This window comes from Dendropsophus ebraccatus, chromosome 10 (assembly GCF_027789765.1).
Source record: "Dendropsophus ebraccatus isolate aDenEbr1 chromosome 10, aDenEbr1.pat, whole genome shotgun sequence".
Lineage (NCBI taxonomy): Eukaryota > Metazoa > Chordata > Amphibia > Anura > Hylidae > Dendropsophus > Dendropsophus ebraccatus.
In genome coordinates, this window is record NC_091463.1 from 78,352,769 (window position 1) to 78,369,761 (window position 16,993).

Sequence of the window (16,993 nt, forward strand, 5' to 3'; positions counted from 1 at the left end):
ACATTCCCATTGAAATCTATGGGAGAAAAACACCACACTCTCAGCATGCTGCATTTTGGAAAAACTTCACACTGCCTTAAAATCTGGGGAAAATGCCATGTTTTTTTTTTTTCTTTTGCAAAAAAGGCTGCTGCCAGATGTTAGCAGAAAGTCAATGGAAGTTTATGATCTTCCATACACACATGGAATTTGTATGGGGGTTTTATTTTTCTGGCATTTTTGTACCCTTTTGGGCCAACATCTATGTCATGTTATACCAGAGGAAAAGGAAGTTCAGTCATCATGGTGCACACAAAAACGGCAAAACCACGAGAAAAAAAAATTGTTCACACATAAAGTAAAAAAAGCCAGAAAAAATGCAAACACGTGAAAAAAAAAAAAAAAACGCCATACGCTACATTGGTGTTCTTTCCAGGTGTTCTATTCCTTTCATGACTCTTAACTTGGTGTTGACCCCTATACCGGTAATACAGGGGCAATAAATGGTGTAGACCAGGGGTGTCAAACGCAAATATACAGTGGGCAAAAATTAAGAAATTGGACAAAGTCACGGGCCAAGTTTGATAATTATTGAAGCGCGAATGCGGCGTTCCTGGCACTGTCAGAGCAGCATGCGGTGTTTCTGGCGCTGTCAGTGGTGTGTGTCGTAAATTACACGATAAAGTGCTATGATATGATTAAACCCCAACCCATGTGATAGCCAGCCCCCCCCCCAATATTACCCCATGTAGTAACCAAAACTAAAATTGCCCCACATATTATCCAGCCCTCCCATCAGTAGCAGATTATAATAGATCCGTTTTGGGACGGTAGCCCGGGGCCCTGAGCTCCAGGGGGGCCCATGGCCACCCAAAAAGACTTATACTTTCAGTGGTGTATTGTCTCAGAGCTACAGTTCTGTCATGATTTGCAAAAAATCACTGCTTTTTTACCACAATCAGGGCACAAATCAGGGCATCATCACCTTATCTATCCTGTACTAGGAACACCACGCTAGTGTTGCCATAGTTACAGTGGGTTTGAGGGGCCCAGACTTGGTGAACAGCCCGGGGCCTATACTAACTTTAATCTGCCCCTGCCTCCCAATAGTGCCCAAACAGTAGCCAGCCCCCCCCCCCAAGTGTCCCATATAGTAACCAGCCCCCCCCCCAAGTGTCCCATATAGTAACCCGCCCCCCCCCCTCAAGTGTCCCATATAGTAACCAGCCCCCCCCCCCAAGTGTCCCATATAGTAACCAGCCCTCTCCAATAGTCTCTTTTATAGTAACCAGCCCTCCCCAATAGTGTCTTATATCGTAGCCATGGCGGGCCAGATGTAATTCAAACTCTAAATTGCCTGGCGGCGAATCTACACACATGTCATATGAACTGAGCTCCATATATCCCTCTGCGAATAAACAGGGCACCAGATAACACACTAGTGTGCCCCTCTAGTATCTTACACTACCAAATGGGTACCTAGAGCTTTAAAGGGGTTATCCAGGCATAGAAAAAGATGGCCCCTCTTGTCCAGAAACACTTCCTCTCCTGTCCTCATTTTGGATGTTTTGCAGCTTTGTTCCATTTAAGTGAATGGAGCTGAATTGTAATACCCCTCATAACCTGAGGACAGGAGTGGCGCTGTTTTGGCAATAGAGTAGCTGTACATTTTGTAATCCTGGACAACCCCTTTACAGAACTTCTGACATGTTTGAAGTTTTGATCGTTGGGAGTTCAAGTGCTGAGACCCTCATGATTACTAAAGCAAACAGGATAGAGACAATCTTTAGGCAGAATGGGGGACATTTATCAAACATGGTGTAAAGTGAAACTGGCTCAGTTGCCCCTAGCAACCAATCAGATTCCACCTTTTTATTTTCCAAAGAGTCTGTGAAGAATGAAAAGTGGAATCTGATTGGTTGCTAGGGGCAACTGAGCCTGTTTCACTTGTTTGATAAATCTCCCTCAATGCCTTTAAAGGGGTTATCCAGCAAAAATCTTTTTTGATGGGACCGGGGAGGGGGTGGCTGAGGAAAAAGACGTCCACTCACCTCCCCGGTTCCATCAAAAAAGTGCCCCCGCCGGAGTACCCCTTTAAATCAACTGGTTTCAGAAAGTTATATAGATTTGTAATTTACTTCTATAAAAAAAACTCAAGTCTTCCAGTACTTATCAGCTGCTGTATGTCCTGCAGAAAGTGGTGTATTATTTCCAGTCTGACACAGTGCTCTCTGCTGCCACCATTGTCCATGTCAGGAACTGTGCAGAGCAGTAGACAATCAGCACATTACTCCTGGTGATAGAGCCGCTCATGGCAGGTGATCCACTCCAGAGTTTACCCCGACTACTGCTGCTAAATAGTTACCCACAATTCTTTGCACCATCACCTAATCTCAGTCAGTCTGTGTAGGCCGGTCCCACAGCACAGGTAAGGAAACACGTAGATCTCTTATAGAAAGATTAGTGTAGCCTTTTATTTAGACTCTTCTTATCATCCCTCATCTGGAAGCTGAGATATGGGGAGCTGTTTGGTTCGCTGTAGAGCTGCTATACCTGCCCTTGTGCATCGTTGGGACATGGAGGAAAAACTGCGATCAGTATTGGTCTCCTTTATTATATTATTATCACATACAAACCAAAAGTAGCGGCCTGGCCGGGTCTGATCACCCAAGCTAGTAGGAATAGGAGGAGTATTCTAATTTTCATAGCGGACAGTACAGCTGTATATAGCCGTCCCTTATTCCAGCTTAAGGCTATGTTATCACTATGTATTTTTAGGTTCAAAAATATATTCATTTTACAAGCAATATGTGTTGTAAATTTTAATTTTTTTTTGCTTTGCCTGTCCAGGCATGATGGGAATTGTAGTTTTGCAAAAGCTGAAGGGTCATAGGTTCCCATCCCTGCCATACACATTAAAATTTCCTATATGACCTCCCCCCTTTAAGGCATCTATATGACCTAATGGGAGATCTGAACATAAATAAGTTGGAGGAACCTAAACATACCTAGCATGCAAATTAGTGTATATATATATATATATATATATATATATATATATATTATATATATATATATAATTTATTCCATACAATGGTCTGATAAGCTGCAGTAAACCCACCTGTTCTGGTAGTTTCAGATGGAGGTGAAAAGGGAGCCATTCAAGTCCAAGGACAACAATAGAATTGTCTCTAAGAGGGAAGACAAGAAGGTGAGTCTGTACGATCCAGGAGAGACCCATGCCAAGAGAGAAGACTGCAAGAAGGAAGACAAAAAGGTGTGTGAAGGAGTGAATGAGCAAGATGAACAAAAGAGTCACTTCCCACATCAAATGTTCAGACCTGGTTGGGATACTTGGTGACATCTTTTCTTTAGTTCCTTTAGTAGGACTATGTAGATGTTGTGATCCTGCCGTCATGTATGACCGGTACCGCTTTGCTTTATGGTCTCATTGCAGTAGCCATACACTGGAGTGGGCTTTAGGGGGTACTTCCAAGGGTAACTGCCATCGTCATTGATGACTAACACAAGTCCTGATGCTTCATTGCTGGCAAACTTACAGCAGACAGGCCTATGGCTGCATCCATGTTTATCAGGGCTCCCTAGGGCTATAGCCAACTTTTGCGGGGAGACAAATGCTGGGTGTTCAGGTTCGGAGAAGGTTGCAGAACCCAAACAGTTCGGCTCAACGCTAATCGCAACACTCGGGCTTCTTTGGGGCTCGATCATATTTATGGAAGATGGGATGAAACTAGAAGTCCTGATACTCGCATGTACTCTGCTCTTTCCTATAGAAGAAAAGCCTCTTTACGTGTCCGAAGCCATCAGTGACTGAGAAAGTCCTGACTACAGTCATCAACTCGATATCACGAAAAGGTGAGAGTGTAAGGAGCTCCGGAGGGGAGTACGGCGGCGCAGGGAGATCCGGGGCGGAGTACGGCGGCGCAGGGAGATTCGGGGCGGAGTACTGTAGCCACATAGTGATGCAACTGTATCTTCTCCAGCTGCTCCAGACAGTCAGACCCCTGTGACCGTCAGCTCTTTAGGACCCATACTGAATGACTGCTGGGGAGAAGACCTGCCCCAGACCATGCTGAAGCTAGACATGCATACTGAGCGGGAATACGCTGCCGATATTTTCTCCAGTATGATGGTGAGAAAAACATACAAAGTCCAAACACCAAATCTATCATCTTTGTCCAACTTTCTTGTGTCTATTCCTCCTAGAAGGATCAGTCCAAGTACGTGCTCCAGGCAGGCGACATCCCCAAGGCTGTGACCACAGAAATGAGGACGATGCTGGTGGACTGGGTGGTCCAAGTTCATGTATGTTCTCTGTCCTCTTATCGTAGATCTTTCCTCTTACAATGTTATGTGGCCTAAAGGGATTATCCAGTATCCCAGGGTATAAGGCAGGGATGGGGGAACCTTCGGCCCTTCAACTGTTGCAAAAGTATAATTCCCACCATGCCTGGACAGCCAAAGCATGATGGGATTTGTAGTTTTGCAACAGCTGGGGGGCCAAAGGTTCCCCCATTCCTGCCTTATACCCTGGGGGCTCCTTTCTCTTTGGTCCTGGATGTATGTAACCATTAAAGGGGTATTCCACTCAAACATAACTTTTTGATATGTTGCTGCCCAAGTTAAGACTAACAGTTCCTTCCATATTTGTTATTGTCTATTCAGTCTCCTTCGCCCAGTTCTGAGCTGCTGCTTTCTGCTGAAGAAACAAAAATCTGTGTGTGAGCTTTTTCTCTCTGTCTCCAACTCCTCCCTCTCCCTTCCGAGACAGTGGATTTAAACAAGTCCCTGACTGGCTTCATTTGGCAACTGGCAACTTTGTATCTTCTTTATAATGCTGGGAGGGTTATGGCCCTATTCCACGGAACGATTATCGTTCGTTTTCGGACGATATCGACCGCTACGGACGATAATCGTTCCGTGGAATAGAGTGCAACGATCAGCCGACATCGTTCATGTCGGCTGATCGTTGCAGTCGCTTGTTTTTCAACATGTTGAAAAACAAGCGACTGATATAGCAGCGATCTGCTGCCGTCGCTCCGTTGAATAGGAGCATCGGCAGCAGGCGCTGCTGTATCCTATGGGCTGCCCGGACGATCAGCGATCCTCCGAGCAGCCCCCCCGCAGCTCCCCGCCGCCCCTCCCGCACTCACCCGCTCGCTGCAGCCGCGTTGAATAGCGGCGGCAGCGAGCGGCGAACGAGGAGCAAACGAGCGCTAATCGCGCTCGTTTGCTCCTCTAAAACGACCCGTGGAATAGGGCCATTAATCTGAGGTCAAGTTGCTGATGACCTCACTGTAATTATCCCTCCTGGCATTACAAAGTTGCACATGGGGACTTGTTTACATCAGTCGTCTCAGAAGGGAGGGGGGAGATGGCTGATGTAAACAAGCCCCTATGTGCAACTGCACACAATTTTCTTTGTCTTCAGCAGAAAGCAGCAGCTCAGAACTGGGGGAAGGAAACTGAATAGATAATAAGAAGTATGGAATTAATTGTAACTCTCACTATGGGCAGCAACATATGAAAAGTTATGTTTCATTAGAATACCCCTTTATAGCAACAGTCCATACACTTAATCTGTCCCGAAAATTGTATGGGATCTCACTGTATTCATACAGCAACAGATCCTTTAGATCAATAGACCATGTGGGTAATGGATGTGCTTAATAAATCGTATGGGTGCGATAGACAGTGGGGGAGTACACCTGATGGAAACATTTGTTTTTAATTCAACTAAATTATAATGATTGCAATAACACAGACACCAATGGCCAATGCTTAAAAGTAGATTTAAAAAAATAATATAATTTTTTTTTTTTTTTTCAAAGTCAACTGGTGTCAGAAAGTGCCAGAGATTTGTAATTTACTTCTATTTAAAGGAAATCTGTCAGGTCCATACCAGGTACAGAGCTGCAGACACAGGCAGATAGGTGATAGGGAGATAAAACAAGTGATGCTTTTGTCTTTGCTTCTGTATGTCTTGCAGAAAGTGGTGTATTCTCTCCAGTCTTACACAGTGCTTTCTGCTGCCACCACTGTCCATGTCAGGAATTATCCAGAGCAGTCCCACTTCCTGCAGGACATACAGCAACTGATAAGTACTGAAAGACATGAGATTTTTTTTTTTTTTTTTTTTATAGAAGTGAATTACAAATCTCTGGCACCAGTTGATCTCTAAGAAAAACATTTTTGGTGAATAATAGCTTTGTATGTCTTGGAGCAGGAATATCTGGGCCTGCAGGAGGAGACGCTCTATCTGGCCGTGTATTTGATGAACTCCTACATGAAGGTTCACAAGATCCGGACGTTCCTTCTCCAGCTGCTTGCTGCCAGCTGCCTCTATATTGCCTGCAAGATGGAGGAGAGCCTTATTCCTGAGGTCAGATGAGCTGTACAGTCTATATAGGGATGTGGGCTGGGGAGGATACCTAGTTATATGTTAAAGGGATTTTCCTGTGTGTTTTAAAAAATTTTTTTTTTTATACATATTCTCATTGAAAACTTCCCTGCGTGGGGTTGTATTTTCTAATATACATGGGGCTCTATTCAGATTGTGATTTTACCTACAGGATAGTTGGCAAATAAACTAGAGAAGCAGAAGCCAAGAATGGGTAAAACTGATCAGGTTAACGTGTGTCAGATGTGACACCAAGATATACCAGTAGGGGGAGCAAGCAGTATAGTGTAGGAAGGGGCTGCAAGATATCTGACCCTATTGACGTATAATAGAAGCCCCATAGCAGTTGCATAGCCTCTATGATACGTCTACCCATAAGTGATAGTATGGTCATCTAGTGATGTCTCTGATACGTGATGCCAGTCCCTGTATCTTCTGCAGCCGGCAGAGCTTTGTTTTATGATGGAAGACGCATTCAGCAAGAAGGAGCTCCTGAAGATGGAGAAAAAGGTTCTCTACCGCCTGAGCTTTGATCTACATTACATACAACCCCTGCATTTCCTGCACCTCCTCTCCGCTACTGGGAAGTGTCCCGACAATGTATGTATAAGCCATAATCTCGAGCACCTAGAAAGCAAGCCTGAGTACTTTTCACAAGCCGCTTTATGGTAAAATAGTTCAGTATACAGTATTAGTAAGTGTACTCACTGTATATACTGACAGCAGCTCCCTGTGTACCCCATAGAGCTAATATCAGACTCCCCTCCTCCAGGCTGTGCTGTCCTGCTCTGTGGTAAGTCTGTCCATAAGATGGCTGACATGGAGGAGCACGTGACTAGGCCCCGCTCCCCAGTGTCCACAATAGATATACAGTGGTGCCTTGGATTACGAGCATAATTCTGTGATAATAATGTGATATTATAAGTTACTGTACAGTAGTGGAGAGGATGGAAAACACAAGGTCGGACAGAGACTGCAGGGAGCATGAAGGAATGAGCAGGGCAGATGTGGGCACATACATGCAGCACTCTCTGTCCGGGGAGAGAGGGGTTACAGCTATGGAGAGATTACCTCCACAGTCCTGTCCCCTGATGTAAGCCCCAGCCTGAAGTGTATCTGCCATGGTTTGAAAGGTGAGGGAGACTTCGTGGGTCAGAGTACAGGGCTGTAGACCCCGCTATGCAGACCATGCCCCTCCCCCACTCCCCCTCCCACCCAGTACAGGGAGCTCTTATACCAAAGCAATGCTCTTAAACCAAGGTACCACTGTATACAGGCTCAGTGGTGGGCACAGGGCGTGAGGCATGGTCACATGCTCCTCCATGTCGGCCATCTTATGGACAAACTCGCCACAGAGCAGGACAGCACAGCCTGGAGGTACACAGGGAGGTACTGTCAGTACATACAGTGAGTACACTTACTGTAACCCCAGCTGTAACCTTGTTTGCAGTTGATCTTAAGGAGGCTTAGTTCTTTTCCACTTGCTGGGGCTATAGGTTTAGGATTAATATGGGAAAGGTCACATGCTATCCGATCACGTTTCCTTCTTTTCCCGCTGATATAGTGCATTTACCATACAACAAGTGGAAGATAGCAGTATCCAGGATTTTATTTTTTATTTTTTTTTACCCAGCTGTCCCACAAGATCTCAAGCACCCTCGGGACAACCATGAACATTTCCTTATGTAGCTTAGTTTCTACAGGCCATGTAGATCACGGCCAGCAGTAACTTGTGGTATATCACTGCTACACATGGGTTCTGACTGGCCCACGAGAGTACGAGTAGATCCATAGGTGGCCCCAGTTCTTACAAATAACATAACCTGGGATACAGATTGTTCTCTATATATATATATGGTGGGACCTAAGGATGACTTCCATTGGATGGTACCCTAGTACTGGCTGTCCAGTTGGCACACAACGAGGTTATTTTAGTACAGAACGTACGATCCTTCACAAATAGATCTCTCTGGACGTCGACTTTATTTGAGGCGCTCCAGGTTTGGTCATTACATTTCTTTTACCTCTTGGTGAATATTCTAGGTTTAGTTCCCTGGTCGCCCCCCATATTATTATACTAAACTTCTGTAAACTACAGGTTGAATATCTCGCCATGTACTTTATGGAGCTGACTCTACTGGAGGCCGATGGGGCGACGATTGAGCCGGCTCTTTTGGCATCTGGGGCACTCTCTTTGGCGGAGATGGTGTTACAAGAATCTGGATCCTTAAGTCCTGATCAGATGAGGCAAAGGCCTCTGTACTCATACAGGTACTACTATTCTGCCTAACCCTAACATTTAGACACTTAAAAGGGGATTCGCTATGTCAGGTTGTCTCTGGTTAATAAGAATTTTTGCGTTTTCGTTTTTCCCTCCTTGTGCTTAAAAGGCCATAGCACTTGCATTTTTTAACCTAGAAACCCACATGAGCCCTTATTTTTTGCGCCACTAATTGTACTTTGCAGTGACAGCCTGAATTTTTTCATAAAGTACACTGCGAAACCAGAAAAAAATTCAAAGTGTGGTGCAATTGAAAAAAAAACCAAAAACGTATTTCTTTTATTTGGGGTTTTTTCGTTTTTACGCCGTTCGCCCTGGGGTAAAACTGACTTGTTATATATGTTCCCCAAGTCGTTACGATTACAACGATATGTAACATGTATAACTTTCATTGTATCTGATGGCCTGTAAAAAATTCACACCATTGTTAACAAATATATGTTCCTTGTAATCGCTCCATTCCCAGGCTTATAACGCTTTTATTCTTTGGTCTATGGCACTGTGTGAGGTGTAATTTTTTGCGCCATTATGTGTTCTTTCTATCGGTACCTTGATTGTGCATATGTGACTTTTTGATCTCTTTTTATTACAATTTTTCTGGATTTGATGTGACCAAAAATGCACAATTTTGCACTTTGGGATTTTTTTTGCGCTTACGCCATTTACCGTACGAGATCAGGAATGTGATTAATAGTTCAGACGATTACGCACGTGGTGATAGCAAACATGTTTATTTATTTATATTAATAACATGGGAAAAGGGGGGTGATTCTGACTTTTATTAGGGGAGGGGGCTCTTTATTATTAATGACACTTTTATTTTAACTTTTACACTTATACTAGAAGCCCCCCTGTGGTTAGGGTTATTCCCCCTGGGGTTAGGGTTATTCCCCCTGGGGTTAGGGTTATTCCCCCTGGGGTTAGGGTTATTCCCCCTGGGGGACTTCTAGTATAAGTGCACTGATCACTCATTGAGATCTGTGCTGCATAGATATGCAGCACAGATCCATGAGAAAGGCACATTGATTGCTTCCGGCTGCTGCAGCCGGAAGCAATCGAGTGCCGAGCCGGGATCAGCGCCATTACGGCGCTGACCCCGGAAGGGGTAAGATGTGTGGATCGCTCCTCCGGGACAACGTCCTGGAGGAGCGATCCTCCCCACTAGACACCAGGGAACGGCTGCATTCGGTAATCGGATGCAGCTGTCAACTTTGACAGCTGCATCCGATTACTGTATTAGCGGGCACAGGGATCGGACCGTGCCCACTAATACCCGCGGCCCCGGGCTACGAGCGGTGTACGGGACCGCGGCGGTTCAGAGCGCGGCCGCTGCGTGGCCCCGCTCTGAACGCAGTGAGGCGGCCCTGGATGTACGGGTACGTCCAGGGTCGCCTAAGGGTTAAATTGACTGAGACTGATCTGCAATACTATATACAACCTGAATACAGGTGTGGTGCTGTTTCTGGAAAAAGGCAGCTATGGTTTTCTAAGGGTCCTATTATACGGGCTGACTACAGCCTGATCATTTTAGTAAACAAACGCTAATCGGCTTTTGTTTACTGGACCTATTAGACGGCCCGATATTTGAGCAGTAAGGGCAGCGTGGCCATCGTTAGCGATGTCCATGCAGCCCTTACCCAAGGTCAAAACCTAAGCCAACGATCTGCTGATGATCGTTATCGACTGATCGTTGTCTCTGTTACATAGAGAGATAATGGGTGGAATCGTCCCGAATGCTAAGAGGGTGTGATTAGGAGGGGATAAGTGACCACATGTCTCCTTTAAAGGGGTTATCCAGCGAAAATCTTTTTCTTTCAAATCAACTGGTTTCAGGAAGTTTATATAGATTTGTAATTTACTTCAATTTAAAAATATTAAGTCTTTCAGTACTTATCAGCTGCTGTATGTCCTGCAGGAAGTGGCATTTTCTTTGTGTAACACACTGCTGACTTCTCTGTCTGAGACAGGAACTGTCCAGAGCAGGAGAGGTTTTCTATGGGAATTTGCTGCTTCTCTGGACAGTTCCTGTCTCGGACAGAGATGGCAGTAGAGAGCAGTGTGTCAGACGGAAAATAAAACACCACTTCCTGCAGGACATACAGCAGCTGATAAATATGGGAAGACTTGAGATTTGTAAGTAGAAGTAAATTACAAATCTATACCTTTCTGACACCAGTTGATTTGAAAGAAAAAGATTTTCACTGGATAATCCCTTTTAAGTGGTCTTTTATTGTCTGTCTTTTCAGTGATGCAGACTTGAGTCTCCCTCGACAACTTATGGGAAGAGCAGCCCTCCATGCCGGCTCAGACTGCAAATCCACATGGCAAAAATATTCGCGCCCTCAGAAACACGGGGTGAGCACAGGACCTGCCATGGCCAACTCCACACACCTCGCCCGCTGCATAGGGTTGTGATCCCCTGATTCCTGCTGAACCTTTGTGGAAGGTAATAGATGTTACCTACTATCCTGGAAAAATATAGGATCATCGATGTCAGAGAATGAAGAAATATAGAGAAATCTGTGCTGGGATAGAAGGACTACACTGATAGAATAGATAAAAAAATATTTTATTATTATCAGGCTCTATATATAACTGTATCCTGTGTTGTTTTGAATATATAACGATTTTTTTTTCTTTTATTTATTGGTTTCAGTAATACTTCCTATGTATGAAGAATGTGGCAGCTGTATTTTAGTTGTATGCATTGAGGGTTATGTGCGGAGAGTGTGTGTATGTGAGCGTTCGCTTTTAGGAAAAGACATGTCTGTCGCTGTTAATTTAATGTATTTAAACAGATCTTGTAAAAAGCTATGAACAGCGTGTGTTAAATAAAGAGAAACATTTTATGCATCTCCAATGTCTCCCTTTCTATAAGCATATTACTTGTTGTCCAGGGAGGGCATTACCTTTCCTCACTCTCTGGCACCCCACTTCTTGGGCGGTGCTGTTAAAACTCAATAGTTAATGCGGTAATGTGGTGTCCCGCCACGGCTGTTTCTAGTTTGGTCACCTGTCGCAAAAGCCTTGTACTTTAGAGTAGCGTGGTGATGAAGGTGTATGTACGTTTCACCACTAGATGTCACTATGTATCACTTTGTATGTATTGCATAGCTGTAGTCAATAGAGGGTTACTGTCTTATTATGTGATTCTGTGCACCAATGAGAGATGCTCTTTTATTCCTACCTATCTCTATTCTCTTCTCTTGGCACACTTTCTTCTCCACCACTCAGAGGGATTGTTACACACCCTGTAGGAAGTGGTCACATGGGAAGGGGAAGTGTAGCGTCACTTTAGTTTAGTTCCCATCTGATTCTCTGTGGGGTAGGAGACACACACAGACCTGAAATCCCTTCTGTACTTAGCCAGGGCCTGGCGCTGCCAGCTTCCCTGTCCGGGACAGACCAGCTGTGATAGTGGACACAAGTATGGAGAACACAAAGACTTTCTTTCCAAAGCTACACCTACAGACACTATGCAGTGTTAAACAGCTAAGGAGGACAAGTCAGAGAACACCCCAACCCACGCCATGAACCACTTGAAACAGTGCAGGGCGGTATCCTAGACAGAGGAAGTGACCCGGATAGAGCAAAGCAGCCGTATCCAAGGCCTACATACTATTTCGCAGCGCAGGTGACTGGGACACACTCGGACACTTAGCTCAACTCAGGTAGCGAAGACTGGGGCTTGTGTCACCCTCATAGGATGGGTACCCCGACACTGCAAGGCCACAGGTGGTTTAGCGACACTCAGGTTGACACACAAACACAAGTATTCTTCTTTTCTCAAGTATCTTCAAAGCATTTCTTCCCACAAGTTCCGGCAGAACACATTACTAAACTGGGTTGGGTCTCTCCCGACAAACTCCTCTCCACTGAACTCTTCTATCCTACATCCGCACGTCAGCATCTCTTAGCACAGATTCAGTGAACTCAAGTCTGTATCTCAGAAGTCACTCGTTATTATCCTGTAATGTAAGAGACTCCTCAGTAAAGATCAGTTTATTTATTCTACTGGGACTAACAGCTGACAGCGCTCCTTTGCTCCACAACATCGCCCCGTGTAATAGGGGCTTTACGAATACTGTACGTTGAACAATTTTACTATAAAGTGGCCAACCTCTTTTAAAGGATTTCTAAACCTTAAAGGGTTTTTATTGGCTATGTAGACAATCCCTGTGGTGACATCACAGAAACTGGCAGATATAGGAGACCGATGCAGTGAGTACACTTACTAATACTGTACCCAGAACTATTTTAATAGAAAGTGGCCAACCCCTTTAAGTTGTCCATACTGATTCAAAAAAGGTTTGAGGGGCATGTGCCCTGGATCCCAGTGGCCACTGCACATGCCCTGATCCTGCAGGCCACTCTGCAGTGGTTATTTAGATACCTGACTAAGGTAGTGAACTGGATCCTTGTACCAGTGTAGTATACCAGAGCGCAATTCCTGCGGCTGGGTTTGGGATGGCACTTGTCCACAAGTGGTTTATTGTATGTTCCATAAGGAAACATGTTCTTATGTAAACTGTTTTATGTATTTTTCTGTAACAGTGTAACTGGTAGGCAGAGAATGGGTTACATGCTTTACACCACACACTACACAAACTGTTAGGGAACAGTGACACCTACTGTCCTTAGTGGGAACTGCTCTAGGTAGTGTAAGAAGCCCCTAGAACAGGGGTACTCAACAACTTTTAGTGAAGGTCCACTTACCGGGGTATATTGTCAGGTGAAGGTCCGAGCTGAACATCAGTAGGAAACGTGTTTTGTTACTTTGTCACAAACGTTCAACTATTTATATACAGAATTGTTGCTTATTAGCGGGAAAATTGGCATTTTTTTCTCTCTCACCAGGCCTTTGATATTAGGTACAAAGGGGGTGACTGCCCTGGTAGTATATAGCCCCCCTGTTGCTCCCCCAGTAGTGTATAGCCCCCCCTGTGCGCTCTCCTTCAGTAGTATATAGCCCCCTGTTGCTCCCCCAGTAGTATATAGCCCCCCTGTGCGCTCTCCCCCTGTAGTATATAGCCCCCTGTGAGCTCCCCCCAGTAGTATATAGCCTCCCCGTGCGCTCTCCCCCTGTAGAATATAGCCCCCTGTGAGCTCCCCCCAGTAGTATATAGACCCCCTGTACGCTCTCCCCCTGTAGTATATAGCCCCCTGTGCGCTGTCCCCCAGTAGTATATAGCCCCCTGTGAGCTCCCCCCAGTAGTATATAGCCCCCCTGTGCTCTCCCCCTGTAGTATATAGCCCCCTGTGAGCTCCCCCCAGTAGTATATAGCCCCCGTGAGCTCCCCCCAAGTAGTATATAGCCCCCCTGTGAGCTCCCCCCTGTAGTATATAGCCCCCTGTGAGCTCCCCCTGTAGTATATAGCCCCCCCATGCGCTGTCCCCCTGTAGTATATAGCCCGCTGTGAGCTCCCCCCAGTAGTATATAGCGCCCCTGTGCTCTCCCCCCAGTAGTATATAGCCCCCCTTGTGCTTTCCCCCTGTAGTATATAGCCCCTGTGAGGTCCCCCCTGTAGTATATAACCCCCTGTGCGCTCCCCCCAGTAGTATATAGCCCCCTCAGTAGTATATAGCCCCCTGTGAGGTCCCCCCTGTAGTATATAGCCCCCTGTGCGCTCCCCCTAGTAGTATATAGCCCCCTCAGTAGTATATAGCCCCCTGTGAGGTCCCCCCTGTAGTATATAGTCCACCTGTGCGCTCTCCCCTTGTAGATGCCCCCCAGACAGAAAAAAAAAAATAACAAAAACAACTCACCTAGCACCTCGTTCCCCGCTGCGGCTGTCTTCGTCTCTTCCCGTCGGTCCGGCCCCCGGCTGATACGCGCTCTGTAGGGATGTCCCGGGGATTCCCCAGCAGAGCGCGCATCAGTGACCTCAGCGTACGCCGCCGGCCTGCACTTCCGGGAAGGACAGGCCGGCAGCGTACACTGAGGTCTGTGGTGCGCGCTCTGCTGGGGAATCCCCGGGACATCCCTACAGAGCGCGTATCAGCCGGGGGCCGGACCGACACTGCCCCCAGCCCCACAGGCGTACTGACATCTAAGGACAGTACGCCTATGGGGCGGGAGGCAGTGCGGTGGGGAGCGGGACCTCCTAACCGCTCCGGGACAGACCGGATCCGGGGCGGTTAGGAGGTCTGACCAGGGGTCCGGACAGCTGGCCTCCGCGGTCCGGGTTCGGACCGCGGTCCGCCAGTTGAGGACCCCTGCCCTAGAACTTACTGGAAAGTGGGCGGAGTCGGCTAATATGCTCCCTATAAAAGGTTTGCAGATGCAGTGTGTAGCTGAGACAAGGTGAGTAGCTGTTGAGGAGACAAGATCACAGAGTAAAGAGAGTAAAGCTGCTAAAAGAGGGAAACAAGGAGAAAGTGTATTATAAGCCGAGCAACAAGAGAACAGCTGGAGGTGAGATTAAAAAGAAAGAGACTCGAGAGAACGTTTGTCAGGTGCACCCTCAGGAAGGGGCCAGCACTTCTAACGTCAGTGGGAATCCTCAGATCAGGAACCCAAGTGGATGGACTTGAGTGTTTAGGGTAGCATAGTTAACTTAGGCCTCTGCACCCATCTTTCTGACTTTGGAGTGGGGGGGTGGGGAGATTTATTAGGACCCCCGGATACCTCTAGGACCCGAAAGTTGTGGCCTAAGGCCCGGCCTAGTAACTTAAAGCAGAAAGATCCCCAAGCTGACAGGGAGGGAAAGGACTCAAGCACCATTGGGGAAGAGGTCCACAGGATCACAGTACCCACCAGCATCCCACACGTACTTACAGACCAGGATCTGAGGCAGATCATTTCTCCACAAGCACAGTAACCCATTCCGGGCCGCCAGTATTAACAACTGTATGCCACAAGACTGTAAAACACCTTCAAGTTCATGAGTTATTGTTATACTGCCTTCCTCCTGGTCTACCTGCACCACATCACCATCAAGGGCCATATTACCGGACAGCAGTATTTGGGGTTAACCCCAGGACAATTACAGGTCCACACCACCGACCACCTTACACACAGGTGCAGCCCCCCTACAAAAACCTCTGCAGCCGCCCACAGAAGAGAGGGAGAATACAGGGAAGCGCCAGAGAGTAACCTGTACCTGTGGAAGCCCTTGTGCCCACCTGCGACCGTGACAAGTCTATCAGTACAGCACCCTCTCACTCTGCTGTCCTCAGTGTATCCCCTCACTCAGGAGCTCAGCGCTGCGCACAGGAGAGGCATAACCACCTTCAAGCCAAAAACTACAACCACCATCATCCTCTCCTCATCCCCTCACTCTCTTTCACACCCCGGCTCACTGCACCATGTTAAGGTAGGCCTGGCAATAATTGGTGGCCCTCCTTGGACAATCTGATTGTGGTGGGCTTGTTTCTTTGTAGACATCACTGGTATTTCTGAGCACGGCATACATGCCAAGGGGTCCTCTGTCCAGTTTTCCGTGGTGTCTGGGCCATTGTGGTGCTCCAGTCCATATCTTTATCAGTATCCATTATCCAGTCGGGGTATGTGGCACAGCTTGTTCCATCTTATGAGTAACGAATGTAATTCTAGATCTACAGTGAAGACTGACACCTAGGCAGAGAAGTAGGAGGAAAGAACCCGGGCTGCATAAAAATACAGATGTATATACAATGCTATTACAAGTTGATTGGCAGCACCTGTAATGGCCATCACTGCTCCCCTAGAACATAGAAATTTTTACATTTAATATTTTCTATTAAAAAAAAAAATTTAAGTGAATTGTTTCTATAAAAAATTTAATCGGAGGCCATCTCTTGAAAGAATGTAGGTGTGGGGCAAATATTTGCTGCCCCTGCATTCTCTGTACACTTCCATAGAGAGATGACCAACCTTGCAGACAGTTCTGTCCACTGAAGTCTGAGGGGTATGGAGAGAGCTGAGAAAGCAGCATGTCCTGTGGATACGCCATCACTGCCCTTTGGGGTATGTTCACACATGGTGGATACACTACAGATTTATTTAAAAATCTGCCACAAATCTTCCACATAGCCGCCATGTCTGAACAGCCCCTTAATAGGGTTGTTTGGTACTTTTCTCCAGAATTTCTTAAAATTACTTTGCTCGGATTTACTTCTTATTAGATATTTAGATTTTTTTTTTCTTATACATTTTGTATGTTTTTGTAGCCCCCCACCGCCACCCCTACCCCACCTTTCATTGTAAAGTGCTGCGGAATATGTTGGCGCTATAGAAATAATAATGATTATTATTATCCGGTTCATCCAGACCTGTGTATAGGGAATTATTGACTCAGATGAATACTCAAGGGGTTAAGAAGAGATGGCTC

At 46.1% G+C, this 16,993-nt stretch overlaps 1 protein-coding gene across 1 annotated transcript; it reads left to right on the plus strand.

Moving 5' to 3' along the window:
- Nucleotides 1-2,149: 2,149 nt before the first annotated feature.
- CCNP (cyclin P) lies at nucleotides 2,150-11,420 on the plus strand. Its single transcript, XM_069986791.1, has 9 exons — nucleotides 2,150-2,407; nucleotides 3,113-3,256; nucleotides 3,774-3,855; nucleotides 3,984-4,132; nucleotides 4,207-4,305; nucleotides 6,227-6,382; nucleotides 6,842-7,000; nucleotides 8,499-8,671; nucleotides 10,928-11,420. Exons 2-9 carry the CDS (start codon nucleotides 3,119-3,121, stop codon nucleotides 11,094-11,096), a joined length of 1,125 nt encoding a protein of 374 aa, XP_069842892.1. The 5' UTR covers nucleotides 2,150-2,407; nucleotides 3,113-3,118; the 3' UTR covers nucleotides 11,097-11,420.
- The last annotated feature ends 5,573 nt before the right edge of the window (nucleotides 11,421-16,993 follow it).

What these genes read in the sequence shown, in the direction of transcription:
- CCNP (XM_069986791.1), top strand. Translation starts at nt 3,119, where the DNA reads ATGGAGGTGAAAAGGGAGCCATTCAAGTCCAAGGACAACAATAGAATT. An exon ending in GCAAGAAGGAAGACAAAAAG is followed by an intron (nt 3,257 to 3,773) that starts GTGTGTGAAGGA and finishes TCTTTCCTATAG; the next exon opens with AAGAAAAGCCTCTTTACGTG. An exon ending in ACTGGGTGGTCCAAGTTCAT is followed by an intron (nt 4,306 to 6,226) that starts GTATGTTCTCTG and finishes GTCTTGGAGCAG; the next exon opens with GAATATCTGGGCCTGCAGGA.